We start from the raw sequence: 18,291 nt of genomic DNA on the forward strand, positions 1-18,291 counted from the left end.
TAAAAGAAGCACCTCAGCCTGATGACCGATGCCTTGAAAATTTGATGAATTTTCTGAAACAACAAGTGAAAGGAGAAGAGATGGTCGTGTTAGCCCGCACTGGGTTTGGTTCTAATCATATTTCTAAGAAAAAGGATACACTAAATAAAAATTTAGATTTCGCCACCGCAGCTGCGTTAGTAAGTACATCAAATTCTGAGAGCCCAGGTAAGCGCAATTTTAACTGTCTCTTTTGTGAAAAACGGCACCCAACTAAAGAATATTTTTCTGCTAGAAATATGACATTGGAAGCTAAGAAAAATATATTAATTAAAAAAGGGGCCTGTTTTGGATGTTTCAGATTTGGACACACTTTTAAAACATGTCGAGTAAAAAATTCTTGCATGTACTGTAATAAAAATCACCATTCTTTAATGTGTCCCAATCGCCAAGAAAAAGGCGCAAATGAAAAGTCTAAAAGGGACGTAACTGAAACCAGTACATTAACTAATAACTGTAAAATAGAAAATGTTTATTTAATGACTAATATTATTTAATAGTTAAAATATTTAATAGTTATTAGTTTATTTAATAGTTAAAATTAAATTTAAGAATGTTGAGCTTAAAGTACGCACATTACTGGATACAGGTTCTCAGCATTCGTATGTCAGTAAAAAATTAGTAGAGAATTTAAATTTAAAACCATTAAGGCAAATTAAATTGAAGCATTCGTTATTCGGTGGAAGAGAAACGCGAACGCAGATTCACGATGTTTATAATTTGTTGATTTCGGCATTAGATGAAACTTTCTCCTTTCAAATCCAAGCACTTTCCGAGAGCAAAATTTGTGGCACAGTGCCAAAAGTGAACGATAGTAAAATTCTTAATGAACTGAAAGATAGAGGCGTCAGTTTGTCTGATTTGGGTTCTTCTGATCGTGAGATCGGTCTGCTTTTGGGAGCAGATATTGTGGGCAGTTTATTTACTAATAAATCTGTTCGGTTGCAGTCAGGGTTATTTTTGATTGACACTTGTTTAGGACATGTGTTAACTGGGAAACATGAGTCATTTGGAGATAGCAATGATGATACTGTTTTGAATGCAATTTCGTTGTATGTTAGTAATTATTCGATAAAAGATTTGTGGTCTTTAGAATCCATAGGTATTTCAGATCCCATTGAAAATAATAGAAAGAATTTAGAACATTCTAGAGTTTTGGAAGAGTTTAAAAATAACGTGAAAATTCTTTCAGACGGTAGATATGAACTTTGTTTACCTTTTAAATCTGATGTGGCCGATTTGCCGACAAATAAAGATTTAACTTGGAAGCGGCATAAAAGGATGTGCCAGCGAGCACAAGATAAAGCATTTTTAGAAGAATATACTACGATTTTCCGGAATGGGAAAAATTGAATATAATTGAAAAGGTAACTGATAATGCTGAGACGGGACATTTTTTACCTCATCGGCCAGTAATTAAGGACAGTACCACTACAAAAATCAGACCTGTCTTGGACGCGTCAGCCCAAGAAAGTGGTAAATGCTCTTTGAATGACCTTTTGTATAAGGGTCCGAACTTACTAGAAATAATTCCAGAGATACTTGATAGGTTTCGAATTCATCCAATAGGATTATCTTCAGATATTGAGAAAGCATTTCTGATGCTAAGTATAGCCCCTCAACATAGAGATTTCTTGCGGTTTTTTTATCCGTCCGAGAGTGAACAGATTGTTTACCGACATCGCAGAGTAGTATTTGGGTTACAGTCGAGTCCATTTTTATTAGCAGCCTCAATTACACATTTATTAGATAATGTACCATCTGAATTTGATGCTATAGCACAAAAACTGAAACATTCTTTTTACGTAGATAATTGTGTTTCTGGTGTTGCAAATATTGAGGAGCAGGAAGATTTTATTGTAAATGCAAAAGATATTTTGTCACGGGGTTGCTTTAATTTAAGAAACTGGGAGAGTAATGTAAAATGTAAGTATGTTTCTAATAGTACTGGTGTCACGAAAGTATTGGGAATTTTGTGGGATCTTGATAAGGACACTCTAAAGTGTAATTTAAACTTTAATCTTGTAAGTGAAGATCAAAATTTTACTAAGAGAATCATTTTAGCTACAGTTCACAAAATATTTGATCCAATAGGTCTGTTGAGTCCTGCAATCTTACCACCTAAGCTTTTATTGCAGGAAACGTGGAATTTAAATCTAAAGTGGGATACTCCCTTACCAGATAGTATTCAAATGTCTTTTAAAAGATGGTTTAGAGAAATAGATGCATTAAAAGATATCGAAATCTCACGTTATGTTGAAATAAATGATTCCACTGAAATGCATGTTTTTGTAGATGCGTGCAAAGAGGCATATGCCACCTGTATTTTTTTTAGAACGAGAACCTCTCAAGGGGTAAAAATTTACTTTGTTAGAGCAAAAACCGGAGTTGCACCTTTGAAGAAAGTAACGATCCCTAGGTTAGAGTTAATGGCTTGCTGCATTGGTGCCAGGTTGGCATATTCAGTGAAGCACGCTTTAAATGCCCATGAGATTAAAACAATATTTTGGAGCGACTCTAGGGTAGCTTTATACTGGTTAAAAGAACGTGGTGATTGGACAGTTTTTGTCTCGAACAGAGTAAAAGAAATAAATAATTTGTTTCCTAATAATGAATGGCGACATGTGCCAGGGAAAATGAATCCCGCTGATCTGATTTCGCGAGGGTGTTCCCCTAAGAAATTGTTAGAATCCTGCTGGTGGAAAGGCCCGGCATGGTTGTTGCAAGCAAGAGACAACTGGCCTGCCACCGAAATATTGATAACGGAAACACCCGAAATAACACTTGAAAGGAGAAAGGTTAGGTTATGTAATATTAATTTGTCGGAAGAGAGAGTCCCGTGGTATGCCATTAAATTCTCAAATTTCCATTCAATAGTTAGAATGGTTGCATGGATATTGAGATTTATCAGTAATGTAAGTATCTCTAGTATCATGACGTCTAGTATCGCGTCATGATACTAGACGGGGGGGGGGGGGAGAACTTCTAACGAAGGAGATTGAAAATGCTGAAATTCTGCTTATTCGTAATGTGCAAGCTCAATTTTTTCCTAATGAAACCTCTTTTCAGAACTTGTGTGTTTTCAAAGATGTGAACGGAATTATCAGAGTTAAAACTCGAATTACTGAACGCATAGAAAAGCCTTTCTTCATTTCACCTATTCTTCTTCCTGATAAATGTATCTTTACTCAAAGACTGATTGAATATTTTCACCGAGAAAACTGTCATGCTGGAACCCAGATATTACTAAGCATATTGCGTGAAAAGTACTTTATTACAAGAGGAAGAAGAGCGATACGTAGTGTTCTGAAGGACTGTATTAAATGTCGACGATACAAAACTAAATCTCTCATCACTGAACCAGTTTCCTTACCTGCTGATAGAGTGGAAAATGCTGCAGCTTTCGAAGTAGTTGGTATTGACTTAGCAGGTCCCCTATTTGTAAAACGTGGGGACAAAGTATGGATGGTTCTCTACACATGTGTTCTTTATAGAGCAATTCATTTAGAGTTAATAACATCGCTTTCTACTGATGCTTTTCTGTTATCATTTAGACGTTTTGTTGCTAGAAGAGGAAGACCTAGAGTGGTTTATACAGACAACGGTACAAACTTTAGGGGAGCTTGTAATAATTTTTTAGAAATTGATTGGAGTAAAATAACTCGACAAACAGAAATACAGAAGATCGAATGGAAATTCATCCCCCCCCCCACTGCTGCCTGGTGGGGCGGATGGTGGGAAAGACTTGTTCGAGTAGTCAAAGAACTCCTTAGGAGAACATTGGGCAGAGCTGTTCTTACCTATGAAGAACTGGAAACAGTTAAGTGCGAATGTGAAAGGGTAGTAAATTCGCGACCCCTGACGTATGTATCCGAAGATACAGAAGACTTAGTTCCACTTACACCTGCCATGTTTCTGACCGATAGATCCAATTTAGATGTAACTGATGTAGACACAGTAGACACCAATCATCTCAGGAAAAGAATCAGATTTCGTGCAAAATTAATGGAAGATCTCCGACTACGTTTTCGAAAGGAATATTTAGGACTACTTATTCAGAAACGACAGCAAAATTCACACTTTCCAAATATTCGAGTGAATGACGTTGTGTTGATAGGAGATGATATCAAAAAGAGATTGAATTGGCCTTTAGCCAGGGTTACGGAACTGATTCCAGGAAAGGACGGCAAAGTGAGAACAGTTAGATTAAGAACGCAAACTAACAATTTAGTACGTCCGATACAACGAGTGTTTTCCCTAGAAATCCAAGATGATGATTTGTCAGGTTCATGTCATCCAAGTGATCCTCAAAAACATCAATCTGCTGTAAAGTCTTCAGATTCTCATCGTGGAGACGACATGAGTACCTCTCATCATTCAGAAATTTCTGGGTCACCCCGATCTCCGGACCCCACTGATGTTTCCGATGTATGTGACAGTTCTAAGACTATAAATACACGAGCTGGTAGAACTGTTAAGATGCCACTTAGACTGAACTTGATAGACTTGAATATTTTGAGTAGCTATACAGCAACTCAAAGGGGGGAGGATGTTGGGAATGGCATCACTACGCCAGCGAATAAAAAGCCAGATCGAGACTGACGTCATGGGACGCCAGAGGAAAACGAACAGTTCCGGTTTAGTTAGCTAAGCACGATGTTTGCATGATGTGGCTAGATAGATATTGTAGCTAGATAAATATTTTATATTCTTTTAACTTGTCTTTATGTGTAAATAAATCTTTTTGCTTAAGTTTAAATGAAGTGCTCCATTTATGACAAGATTGCTGTTAATTCATCGGGTAGATGACTTACGAATCCCTTCTGAGCTAGCCATCGTTCGAACGTAACGCCTTACGTAAGATAACACTGACAGTGCTCAAAGTGTTCTGTAGCGCGATCTATTTGCGAGAATGACGCCACAGTTTGTAGGACGATTAAACAAGACGGACGACGAAGGATTCCGCGAAAAAAAATTAGTTCCAAAAGTCACCGCTAGAGGAATATTTGGCGCTGTGTAATAGAAAATAGAGTGTTAACAAATGCAAATTAATAAAGAATAAAATTTATTGTAGGTCCTTTCTTCTATGAGAACATTACCCCGACAGGACCGGAAACCTGTTCTGTTACCGGAGAGAAATATCGCCACATGTTGAACAGCTTTGTCATTCCGGCACTTCAGCAAAGACAATGCCTGCGGGAAATCATTTTCATGCAAGATGGAGCCCCTCCACACGTTGCTGTACGGGTGCAACAGATGCTACGACAGAAATACACAACAGAAAGAGTCATTAGCCGCTACTTTGCAACTGCATGGCCACCTCGGTCGCCTGATCTTACCCCATGCTACTTCTGGCTATGGGGTTACCTTAAGTCCTATCAAGGAGTGGTTTAGGACCTGGCTACGTTGGAGGATAACATATCACATATAAATAATATGTGTGGAGGATAAATGTACGGGAGATTCCTGCAGACATGTTACTTTCTGCTGTTGTGCATACTGTGCACAGAATACAATATGTGGTCCACAACAACGGCAGCCACATTGAACCTCATTTGAATGCAAAATAAAAGATAATTTCCGTATTGATTTGCATTTGTTAACACTCTATTTTCTATTACACAACGCCAAATATTCCTCTAGCGGTGACTTTTGGAACTAATTTTTTTTCGCGGAATCCTTCGTCTCCCGCCTTGTTTAATCTTCCTACAAAATGCGGCGTCATTCTCGCAAATAGATCGCGCTACAGAACACTGTGAGCACTGTCAGTTTAATTATGGCCACCGGTTATTATACTTTACCTAGGCATTGTACATAAAATATAGGAATTTTATAGAATGACAAATGCGCTTTAGGCAAAGTATGGGAAAATGGTCATGATAAGCTATTATTTAAAAGACGTTCAATTCTGAAAAGTACAAATGTTATTTTTAAAATATAATGAAGGAATGCCATTAAAAAACTTATATTTGGGGAAAAAAAAAAAAACTGATAGGTTTCAGCTCTTTAATTGCGTCCAAAGGAGCGTTTTTTTAACGTTTTGTCTCTTACCTTTATTTATTAAATATCACGTTCTTCGCACTTAAACCACAAAACTCAGTTGAACAGCAATATCGCAAAATAGTTTTAAATTGTGCATATCTTTAGAATTACCGATACAGTCTCGCGCGCTGGAGATAAAAATGTTTTTTCTACACAACATTGCCATTGCTCGCTTCTAGATCGTTAAGTCTGTTAATCAAAAATTCGGTAAAGTTTTACAAATTATGAAATCAATAATAAAACAAATTCCAAATTTCAAATCTGGGCTTCCACATGCCCATATTCGCAGTACGATTACATCATTCAAAATTCGATGGCTCTACGTACCGTTGTTTTATCACAATGCGAGAAATATACGTACATTTATGCAGATTTTTCATTATTTAATCTCTTCAAATATAACGCAGGAGGCAACAGCTTGAAAAGAGAAACGGACATTTATAGTAAACCATTGCAAAATCGCAAAACGAAAACAATAGTCCTTCAGGGACAAAGCCCCTTTGGACTAAAAAATTACCGAGATGATCTTGGTACACGATAATAAATTTATAATCTGACTGGAAATCAATAAGATTTACCAGATAACGCGAATTAAGTTCAGAACAATCATAGGTTTCACAATAATGCTTCCTGCCAAAATTCACTGTGCCCACAGTAAAGTTCCACGGAGGTGGACTTATGATCTGGGGGTGTTTCTCCCGATATGGGGGACTGAACCCTTGGTCTAAATTAATGGTAAACTGAAAACCGACACCTACTGCACTATTTTGGTTTATGGTGTGCTTCCTACGTTGTGCCAGTTTTAAGAGACCCATGTTACTTTCGCCAATTGTCATCATGGTATGAGATCCACCATGGTTTGGTATGATGACAATAGGATTAACCAAATGGACTGACCTGCCTAAAGCCCAGATCTGAACGCTATCAAAAACCTGAAGGACGAGTTGGGTAGCCGAATCAAGGAGTGCAACAACCGTCCAATATCGGTGAAAGAACTGAAATACGAGGGGAAGTTAAATGAAAACCATAATTATTTTTTTAAATATTATTTATTGGTCACACAGGGTACAGAAGTAAATCACTTTTCAACATAGGCATTACCGTCACGTTCAGCACGCCACAAAAGGTCTTCGCACGCATCAACACGTCGCTGTTTCAGTTCAGGCGTCAGTTGTCGGGGCACCCATCTTGCAGACACCTTATGAAACTGGAGAACATCATGCACAATATGATGTGCCGATCCATGACTCATGTGTACACATGCTGCAATTTCGTCTATTGTCACACGGCGGTTTTCCAAAACGATGGCTTCAACGGCTGAAATGGTCTCTGGAGTCACTACGCGCCGAGCCTGGCCGGGGCGTGGAGCATCGGCCACGGACGTAACACCATTTGCAAATTTCCGGCACCATTCATAGATTTGTGGCTGTGACAAACACGCATCTCCATACTGAACCTTCATTCGCCTAAAAATGTCAATCGGTTTCACACCTTCACTTCGCAAAAACCGAATCACAGAACGCTGCTCCTCGCTGGTGCATGTGGCTAGTGGGGCTGCCATTTTGGAACTGTTGTTTCGCCGATGTTTGTGCATCTGCCGGCTGCTGCCACCTAGGAGACATCCGGCATACTATCGCAAGCAGGCATGCCAACTTACAGCTCACTGGCGCCATATGCGGATTTTTATTTCTACTTTTATGGTTTTCAATTGACTCCCCTACGTATCTTCTGCAAGGCAAATGGAAGAAGATTCTAATAGCAGTCATACACGTATTTGTAGAGAGCATGCTACGGAGGGTTGAGGTTGTAGATGCCGCTCGTGGAGGCTCTACCAACTACTGAATTTGAATAAATTTTGCTTTGCTTTTCTATCACAGGTGTTCAAATACTTATTGGTAGATAGTGTATATATAAATATTCGGCGTGGTCCATTTCAAGGGAAAAGGGAAATCATAACTAGACGCTATAATAGTCCTATATACAAAATTTCAACATTCTACGGTTACTCGTTTTTTGAGATATGTGAAATAATACATATATCCGTACGTACAGGCGTCACGAAAAAGTCTCTTCTGAATCCATTTAACAAATCGTTTTGGCAAAAAGCGTCCTTTATTCTGTCCGTACGTACATATGTCATGCAAAAACATTGTTCAAATGGATTCGAGAGCGTTCAAAATGGATATTTTCGTTGAAATATGATACTTGAAAATTTTCCCGTTTACGATACATCCTTCATTCACGTTTACAATACATGAAATTTTTCCCGTTTACATACACTCCTTAAATACATACTTCGTACAAGGAAGTTTCTGTTCACAAGATTAGGAAAGCCTTTTATCTGGTTCATCTTTATCATTAAAACTTTCAATGAAAATTCCAGTTATTGAAGAGAAGAGAAGGAACACTTACCGTCTTTTATCTTTTAGATTTCAGTATGATACACGAAATGGGCACTTTTTGAACACCAAACTGACACTTTCACCCAGTTTTATATATATATATATATATAAATCTCGATAGAGAACTGTGTAAACAAAAGATTACACTCATTTATTAACTGATTTTTTTTTCTTTATCATCTATTTTTTTAATGGACAAATCTCACTCGAACGTAATGGGAAGTGGGAGCTTTAAATTTATTGAAACAATAAGAATACATTTATTGAAACAATAAGAATACATTTATTGAAACAATAAGAATACATATGAGAGACAATACACATTACTGCAATTTTAGCGAAATTTAAATAGTTATAAAACTATCCAGCAATCATCTTTCTTTTCCAGCGCTGTCAGAACCATTCTGAACATGATTTAAGTAACTAGATGTAGTATATAAATAAAATTATTTCAACTTTAAAAACTTGGCTATTTGTTTCCTTTTCATTTTGAACATAAAACAGTATAAATCAAAAAGCACTGAAATACTATTTATTAGCAAAATCTTCCAGTTTTTTTTTTAATGATTTACCTTTTGTTTTTTAAACGAATTCTTTAATTCACTTAGTTACACTAACTAGCAAAGTGCTGTTGCAATTTAAAAAGTAAATGATTTTATGTTGCTTAGATTGGCACTTTTTTGGGGGTATAGGATATCATTTAAACAAAATTTCCACGCAAAATACATGAGACTCGGAGGAATATACGGAAAAGGAAAGAAGTATGTGTGTAGAGACATTAGGTATTTTTTGGAAGCAGGCAAGGTGAAAAAATTGCAACCACCTTCGCCGGGAATCGAACCACGGACTTCTGAAATACCGGCCCAACGTGCTACACCACGAAGGCACGCTAGGAAGGCGGGAAACAATAGTCCCCTTTTTAAAGGGCGACTGGGGTTTTTAGGGAAACCTAGTCGCCAAATTCTGGGTGTGGAGAATCCTCACCCAACACCCTTTTAGTTCGGGCGCCACTGTAGAGACATTAGGTATACTTTTGGAAGCAGGAAAGATGAAAAATAGCAACCGCCTTCGCCTGGAATCGAACCACGGACCTCTGAAATACAGGCTCAGTGTGCTGAACCACTACACCACGAAGGAAAAGTGAAAAAGGAAAGTGGGAGAAATATCTTATATGTGTAAAGAAAGTTAAAGAAAAAATATTTAATATAATAATTTACCAAAAACACAGACACTATAAACTGTTTTTGTCCCTTCCCGCAAGCAGGAAAAAACAGGAATTTATTTAGTTCTTATAATTGTACATTACTAATCATTTAAGGCGCTGTGAATTATAGAAACAGTCAAACGTTATTTCAGAAATAAAAAATCTGATGTAAATACCTCATGACTTCTTTGCACGGCCTATTAAATTATACACAATTTTTGCTGCACTTCATTTAAACTTATTTCCTCGCATTATTTTCGATCCGATCCTCCACGGCAAGTTTAAAAGGACATATAAAGTTGCGAATTTTGAAATTAAATACCTCGTTCAACTTTGTTGTGCAGGATCAAACTTCTTATGTTTTTATTTCTTCATAACGAGTACACAACTTTTCGAAATGTAAGTATAGAAACCAGGAAACTGCATAAAAAAAATTAGATTTCGTTTATTTGCCGAAAATTAATTTTTCAAAAATTTGACATTGCCAGAACATGAATATTTTTGATACTTAAAACACATCTGTAATTGGAAGTATATGACTACCACCAACGACTGCGAAAACAAAGGCCTGTATAAAGACTTTTAAGATGGGTAAACAGGGTGGGTACCAAATACGTCGTTTTTCGTTTGTTCTTACTACTTAACTTCAAATTACACACACACATATATATATATATATATATTATAAGAATAAATGGTAAAGTTAAATTTAATTGGGATTAATTTTTTTGGAATATTACGTATTTTTTCATGTTTTTAGAAACTTAATTTACATATACTCTCAGAATTTAAATGATATTGTAAATTAGTTCGCAGCAATAATTAATCTTTTATTTGCATGCAATTAAATTTCATAATTTAAAATATAAATTTATATTAACTTTAAATTAGCTTAATACGAATAGAGAATATCTGTTAAATTCAAATATATATATATATATATAACTACTTGACAGATGCCATTTTGAACTTTTTCCACGTCTTTCGCCCCCCTTTAGCTTTAGGCGGGTTCCCGCCAACGGACAGTCTTTTGACATTGGCTATTGCCCAGTGACCTTGTTTGCCCCTTCCTACGACACACGGCAAGTTGGAGAGCGATGAAAAGCTAGGAGGGGAATTACGACCCCTTTTTGTTTTCCTCCACGCAAGAGAAGACAGCATTGCCACAGGTCTGTTTTTTTTTTAATATTTCTTAAAAAAAAAATTTTCTTGGTCTTAGCAAGACCCACACTGTTGGTTGTTTTATTTTTTTCCTTATTCCTTTAAATTTAATTTCAGATTCATTTATAAGGTTTTAATTCTTTAAGCTTGCAGGTCCAGCCCGTACGTTATTGTATATTTTGACTAATAGCATACCGCTATTTATTTTTATTTTTATTATTGCTGTACATCGGACTTGCATTTACATTTTTTACACCTTAATGTGTCAATTTGTGCGGACGCGTCGGTAAATTGGAATAGAGAATTGAGACTAAAAAAAAATTTTTTAGGACAGTTTATTTAATTAATTAAACGATTTTTGTAAGGCAAAGTTTCAATTCTCTGTTTCGATGAAACGCGTAATGGAGTTAGCTTGGTTCGATGTTCACTCAGAAATTCCCCTTGAAAAGCCAGAGTGGACCTCGAATTGAGCTAATTTACCATTTTCCGCTTTTTAATTTTTAATGTTTTTTAACTTGTTCCATCGATTGGTTTTTAACTGTGTTTTATTTTTTTCCTTTAACTTGTTCCATCGATTAGTATTTTACTGTGTTTTATAATTTACATTTTATTTCGCATGTAGCCTAATTTACATTTTATTTCGCATATCGTCTCATTCAATTTAATTAGTTTTTTAAAACTGTGTTAAAATTTCCGAAAATATTTAACATATAATTTTTTATTTGAACTTGTAAAAACTACTGAATATGCATATGTTGGTCTTTTTTGTATTGTTCTTACAACTTTGCTTATAATAATATATATGTATATATATATATACACACACTTTTGGTATTGCCGATAGCAATAAAAAAGGGCGGTGCAAAGTTAAATGTTATAACAGTTTCATATACAAAATTTCAACTCTCTACCGCTAATCGTTTCGCAGTTATGCGAGATACATTCATATGTACATAAGTACAGAATTAACGAAAAAAATCTTTTTAAAATCCAATTTACAATCCGTTTTGGAAAACAGAGTCTTTTATTTTGTCTGTACGTACAGACGTCAAGCAACAAAATATTCAAAATGGATTCGGGAACGGTCAAAAGGGATATTTCCGTTGAAATATGATACCCGACATTTTTCGCAGTTAAGAATACTTGCAACGAGCTAATTTACTAGCTCAAAGGATACGAAAGATCTGTTAAAAACATAAAATATTAAAGGGGAAAAAAAGAAGTTTCAGCCAATATTTTATGCGTATCACTAATTTCACTAAATTAAGCGGAAGCTTTGTGAACTTACCGCTTCTCAGAGCCTCACACACCTGCGCTGCCACCGATCTATACTGCAGTCTGTAGAACACAATCAGACGCATTTTTAAACACTAAGCAAACAATCAGTATCAGTATCCAATACTAAGTAATTAAACCCAATAATAATCTGGTAACTAATCCACTAACATGAAGTTCAGAGTATCCATTCTGCAACAAGACCGAAAAACATAACGCAAAAACACGTGTACATAAATATCTCAACAGCTGAAAGATAGCCGGAACCGTATGCTAGAAAGAAAAGAATTATCAAAAGACTTTTTCTGTTTATTGAACAACCCTGCGGTGATAAGCAAAACGGGCTTTTCCACAATTATATAGTGAGCCAATGTTTTAACTGCAATCGCTAAGGAAGACATTATCTTGCTCAGGAAGTAAATATTATCTTAAAATGAACCTTACGTATCAGATTTAATACATTACGCACAAAAAGGCGTTTTCATTATTCAATTTCTTCAAATATAATGCAGAACTCTAACATTTGGTGGCAACAATTTGAAAAGTGAAACGGACATTTATAGTGAACCAACGCAAAATCGCAAAACGAAAACAGTAGTCCTTCAGGGACAAAGTCTCTTTAAACTAAAAAAAAAAAAGGTTACAAAGATAATACAAAATTATTCATAAATAACAGACGCAAAATACAAAAAGAAATTAGGAGGAATACTTGCTTATCATTTTTCCACACAATCACCAAATTTATTTAGGCAATTATTTGAATGCAGGATCAGCCCGGCTTTGTAGAAATCATGTCGCTGCTCATGCAGTTCTCAGTGATTGTTTTCACATCACTGTTTGAAGAGAACCTTATTCCAGATAAATGTTCCTTCGATTTCGGGAAAAAAGAAAATAATCACTGGGCTGTACGGTTGGTGAACCCAGATTTCCCACTTTTGCAGCAATTCTTGAGTTTGGCGAGTAGTATGGGGCCGGGCATTGCCACGCAGAAGGATGACACCATCACTCAACATGCCCGGGTGCTTAAGTCGGGTGGCTTCAAGTAACCTAAGTGGAATAATAAGGATCGGCAGTATTGATATGACCACTTTTCCAGATACTCGATCAGGACAACGAATCACAGCTCGCACCTCTAAGCGAGACCACTTTTCCAAACATCTTGCCATTTCGATTGCTCTGATGAGTTTGCAAACTTACTCTACCTACCCTCACAACCGCTGCTAGACAACTAATGCTATCTGCCTACCACTGCAGATAAAACATTCCCTCCGCAATAATTACTTTTTAAATACTGATGCTTGGAACTTGGATCCGCCTACGTAATAATAGCAACCTTACAAAATGTACCAGGTAATTAACATATGGCATTAGAAGCATCTTTTATTAATTAAATAATGCTGCAGACGTTCATAAGAATTATCAGTTCGACTGATATAAATTACACACGGTAAGTTATAAATACCGATTAAAGTCCAGAATTTCTTTTTATATGAGTCACAATGGCTACACGAAAGCTGAAGGGACTGCATTTCGTTATTCTACGGTGATGTTTCTCGGAATTGGGTTGGACGATAAACCCCACTCAGGGAGACAAATAACTGTGAATTCGGAGCATATTTACTTGCACAGAGTGGAAGAGCACATCTTTCTATCAACGCTAATCAATGTTTGGGGAGAACTCGGCCTCCCCCCCCCAAGTACTTCACGATTCGGCAGAACTCGATATTTTCACCTGACCGAGTGGAAGTTGATGTACTGTATACCAATTCAACGCGTTAAAGACCAACATGAATTGAAAAGTGTTTTTGCATGCTTTAATTCTTGTACAAGGATAGCGACATTGAAAAGTGTATCGTCAATCGCTAAAAACCACCAATAATGCATGTTTCCTCCAACGCACTGTGATTTCCGATGAAAAGTGGATTTTCTGCCGCATTCCAAACATGATGAAACCGTAGCTGCACCTTGGTCAGCTACCAGTACCAATGACCAAACGGTGAACATTCGAGCGCAAGATATTGTAGAGTGCTTAGTGGAAATGCGTTGGCGTGATGTATTAAGAATTGGTTCCAAATGATCCCGGAATCAAAACTACAACAAATGTTTATTGCTTTGTCTCAAAAACAGCTTTAGTTAAATAAGGGCGAGTTCCTCTGCAGCATGGCAACATGTCTCCGCATGTGGCACATAAATAAAACAACAATCCAGGAACTTTAATGGTAACAAACTTTTGCATCACCCTACTACAGCCTTGACCTAGCTTCCAACAGCAACACTGTAAGAACTGGCTATTTACAAAGACTGCAACTATTGATAATATGTAAAGGTTACAGAACATTTCCAACAGCGGCACTGCAAATGCCACAGACCTCCACGGACCTTCTGGTGAAGAGACAATCATTATTAGTAAAGACACTGCGCCTGGAAGATAACGTCTCTCTGCGGCAAAAGACATTCTACCACACAGACTATATGAAGCGCAAGCCGATCATGCTAGGACACCCGGCAGAGACGGACTTATTGCACACAGTACACCTACAAAACACCCCGCCAGATGAGAAAGCACTAGCTATATATACGGATGGCTCAAAAACGAAGAAGGCCACAAGCTGCGCCTACTGCGTACTCCAAGAAGGAGAAGTGGTTAAAAGTTAGGAAAGACGACTGCAAGGTAAAAATACCGTATTTCAGGCATAACTTCTAGCATTAAAAGCAGTCAGCAATTAGTAACAAAGGTATAGCGACCGCGCCTCAAGTTTGGAGGCCGTCCGAGGGTATAAGACAAGGAATCTTTTAGTAAAAGCCATACGAAAAAAAAAAATACTAAGGATCTCACCAGATGGCGTATCCTACTGCGTAATCAATGTTTTTCACTGATAAACAGTTTCAATATGTAATTTTTTACCGATGATTATGAAAAGGAGGATTAGAAATCCATTTTATTTAAATATACCTGACATTTTATCTCGTGAAGAAAAAGAACCTAATTGATAGAAATTTTCCGTGATCGAACTCTAACTTTACATTTGTTAACTTTTGGCTTTACACTTGTTAACTTTTAGCTGAACAAACAAAAACAAAAACAAAAACAACAAACAAACAAAAAAAAAAAAAAAAAATTCAAATAAAGCTATTAAATTTTTATTGCCTTTCTGCACAACTTATTTGTGTGAACAAGGATTTTTTTTTCCATGTTATATTTGAAAAATAAATACAAAACAATTAAAAGTGGATCCTAATTTACGGTTAAAACTAACTAAAATAAGACCCGACATAAAGAAATTTATTTCTCTTAAACAGGCCCAAATTTCACACTAACTCTTAGAATTAAAGTATTATGACTTCAATTTTGATAATTAAAATGGTAACCAATTTTTAATCCAATATTTTTTAACTGTGCATAGTTAATACAAATAATTAATGGCTTGTGCAAATGGAAAAATATACTTTTTTTTTCAGTATTTCTATTGACAAACTGAAAAATAACCATTGTAAAACGTAGCGGTGGTACTAAAGTTTTTCAATTTTTGTTTAGATGGTTACGCGTTAGTCAAAAGGTTGAGAACCGATGGTCTAAATGTTTACGTACGAGAATGTACGTACATGAACGTAAGTGTATAGATGCATTTATTTACATGAACATATATGTGTACAGATGTTCTCCAACTATGCATTTATTTACAGGAACGTATGTGTGCAAACGTGTTGATGTAAAACGTATGTGTATAGATGTCAAACTAAATGGACCAAAAATTTGGAATTACATTTGCATCTAAAATATTCATAATGTTATAATTAGGAGAAGCAATATTCAAGTATAAATTGAAGTATACACCGTTAAATTCATCATTACACATAAAATTTTGAGGTAATTTAATTATAAAATTTTAAATAACCAGTTATTTATAATTTCAGCTTTACTATTACTTCTTCTTTCCATGTTTTCATCAGAATGCAAATCAGTTTGAGAGTATTTAAGCTATGGATTTCGGATTGTATTAGACAAAGCCTCTACAGGCCACTTTATTTATATCGCTAGCTCTGATAAGATTGTAATTCTTCGGCTTCGCGTTGTTGCTGCCGACATTTATTTGTTACGCCTGTGAGAAGTTCTGAGCCGACTTAAAATTTAAAATTAACTGACTACTAAATTAAGTTTAAATTTGAATTTGACAGTTACCGTAAGTTACATCGCCAGAAGTAATGGCTGATTTGCAAGCACGATTCGTGATTTTATGGTAAAGTTCTGATTTAATAAAAAGTTTGCTTTAAACCTTTCGAAGACTCTGTTATTACTTCAGACACAGGAATAATTCGCAGAATCTGTTAGGAGTTTGATGCTAGTGTATGCTAATAAAGGGAATAAAACTATATATACCCTTAATACATTTATTGGCATAAACTTAATAAACGAATAATTTGATAAAAATACAAGTATTTCTATAAAAATTAAAGCTTTCATAGCTTTTATTTTAGCTACGTTAAAATGGTTATTAATTGCTATTAATTGCGTCTTAAATCTATGATGATTAGCAACACTTTTTGGGGGTGAAAGAGATAGCTAAGCATAAAAATTTCACAAATTTCGATTTTATTGAAGAACAATCACATTAATAAATATTAATTATTAACCAGTTTTCAAGAAAAATCTGAACCAAACATGTATAACGAATCGACAAGAACTTGTTATTCCGATTTTATTAAAGAACAATATAATTTAAATATTAACTAGCGAACAGTTTTCAAGAAACATTTGAGCCAAACTTGTAAAACCAGTTGACAGCAGCTTGTTGTTTTTCTGTAAATAATGTGAATAAATAAATGTAAAAGATGAGCGTGATCGTTACGTTTGCTAATTCATTAAACGATGCACAGTTAAAAAAAAATTACTTCTTATAGAAAATCATGGTTGGCAAATTAAATTAATGGCAAATTCAACTAATCAATGCAGATGCTGCATAACATGCGATTAGCAAAACAGTGCAGATGTAAGATGATCAGCTAACCACTGAAAGTATAAAACAGATGTGTCGCAAAACTATTTTCAAAGTTGATTAATAGAAGAAGACGTATCTTATTATGTAGACTGAATCTTGTCAAAAATAAATAATTAATTAAATAAATAAATAAAAAGAAAATCCGGAAACTTTCAGATTTCAAATTGCGCCCAAAAGGGCGTTTTTTTAAAGTTGTGTGTGCTGCCTTTATTTGTTAAATATCATGTTCTTCGCACTTAAACCATAAAAATTGAGTTCAAGAGCAATATTGCAAAATAATATTAAAATGAGCATATCTTTAGAATTTCCGATAAACAGTCTCACGCGCTGGAGATAAAAATGTTTTTTCTGTACAACGTTGCCATCGCTCGCTTTGAAATCCTTGAGTTTGATAATAAAAAATTCGTTAAAGTTTTACAAAATATGAAATCGATAATAAAATATATTCCAAATTTTAAATTTAGGCTTCCAGATGCCCATATTCGCAGTCGGATTACGTCATTCAAATTTTGATGGCTCTAGGTACCGTGCTGTTTTATCAAAATGCAAGAAACATACATTTGCATAGCTTCTTCATTATTTCATTTTGTCAAATGCAATGCAGGACTCTAACATTTGGTGGCAACAGTTTGAAAAGTGAAACGGACATTTATAGTGAACCAACGCAAAATCGCAAAACAAAAACAATAGTCCTTCACGGACAAAATCCCTTTGGACTTTGGGAAAAAAAAAAAAACTCACCTTGCTGTGACGAAAATCCGACCATGGACAGTGAGGTCCGTTTGACCCCCGAGTGGTACCTCCTATCGAGAAAGCTGTCCCATGAAGCCGCAAAACTTTCCACAGATCGAAACTTCATCTCTTAACTCTCCGTCAGACAATGACAGTGAAACACGCACTCCGAGTATCTTGTAACCATGTTTTCCTCATTGTCTTTACTCTGTTGTATAAATGGGGAGGAAAGGAAAGAAAAAACACGAAGAGAAAAAAGCAGATAACGTTTAATTTTTATCTTTCCTCTTTTGTGAGTAATTCACGTTGACTGGCAGGCGTCGATCCCCTTCTGGTTCAGTTCGATCTATGGCAAAAGTGATCATCAGTTTTGATCACTTGCACCATTTTTTAAGCATAATGATCGATACGGAAGCTAAGCTTTCAAGGTTACCAGAAT

General features: G+C 35.8%; 1 protein-coding gene across 11 annotated transcripts in view; it reads right to left on the reverse strand.

Annotated features, from left to right (window-relative positions):
- Orp8 (Oxysterol-binding protein-related protein 8) overlaps positions 1-18,291 on the reverse strand; it is a 298,051-nt gene that overhangs the window by 139,083 nt on the left and 140,677 nt on the right. The window contains exon 1 of one of the 11 annotated variants that reach the window (XM_085812026.1): positions 17,862-18,033. The exons of the other annotated variants lie outside the window; for them this stretch is intronic. Coding sequence (XP_085668152.1) covers positions 17,862-17,979 — 118 coding nt within the window. The 5' untranslated portion in view covers positions 17,980-18,033. Of the gene's footprint in view, positions 1-17,861; positions 18,034-18,291 lie in introns of those variants that run through there. 11 annotated transcript variants of the gene reach the window in all.

This window comes from Stegodyphus dumicola, chromosome 2 (genome assembly GCF_044657685.1).
Source record: "Stegodyphus dumicola isolate Sdum_Otavi_A_Nest chromosome 2, ASM4465768v1".
In the NCBI taxonomy this organism is placed as follows: Eukaryota; Metazoa; Arthropoda; class Arachnida; order Araneae; family Eresidae; genus Stegodyphus; species Stegodyphus dumicola.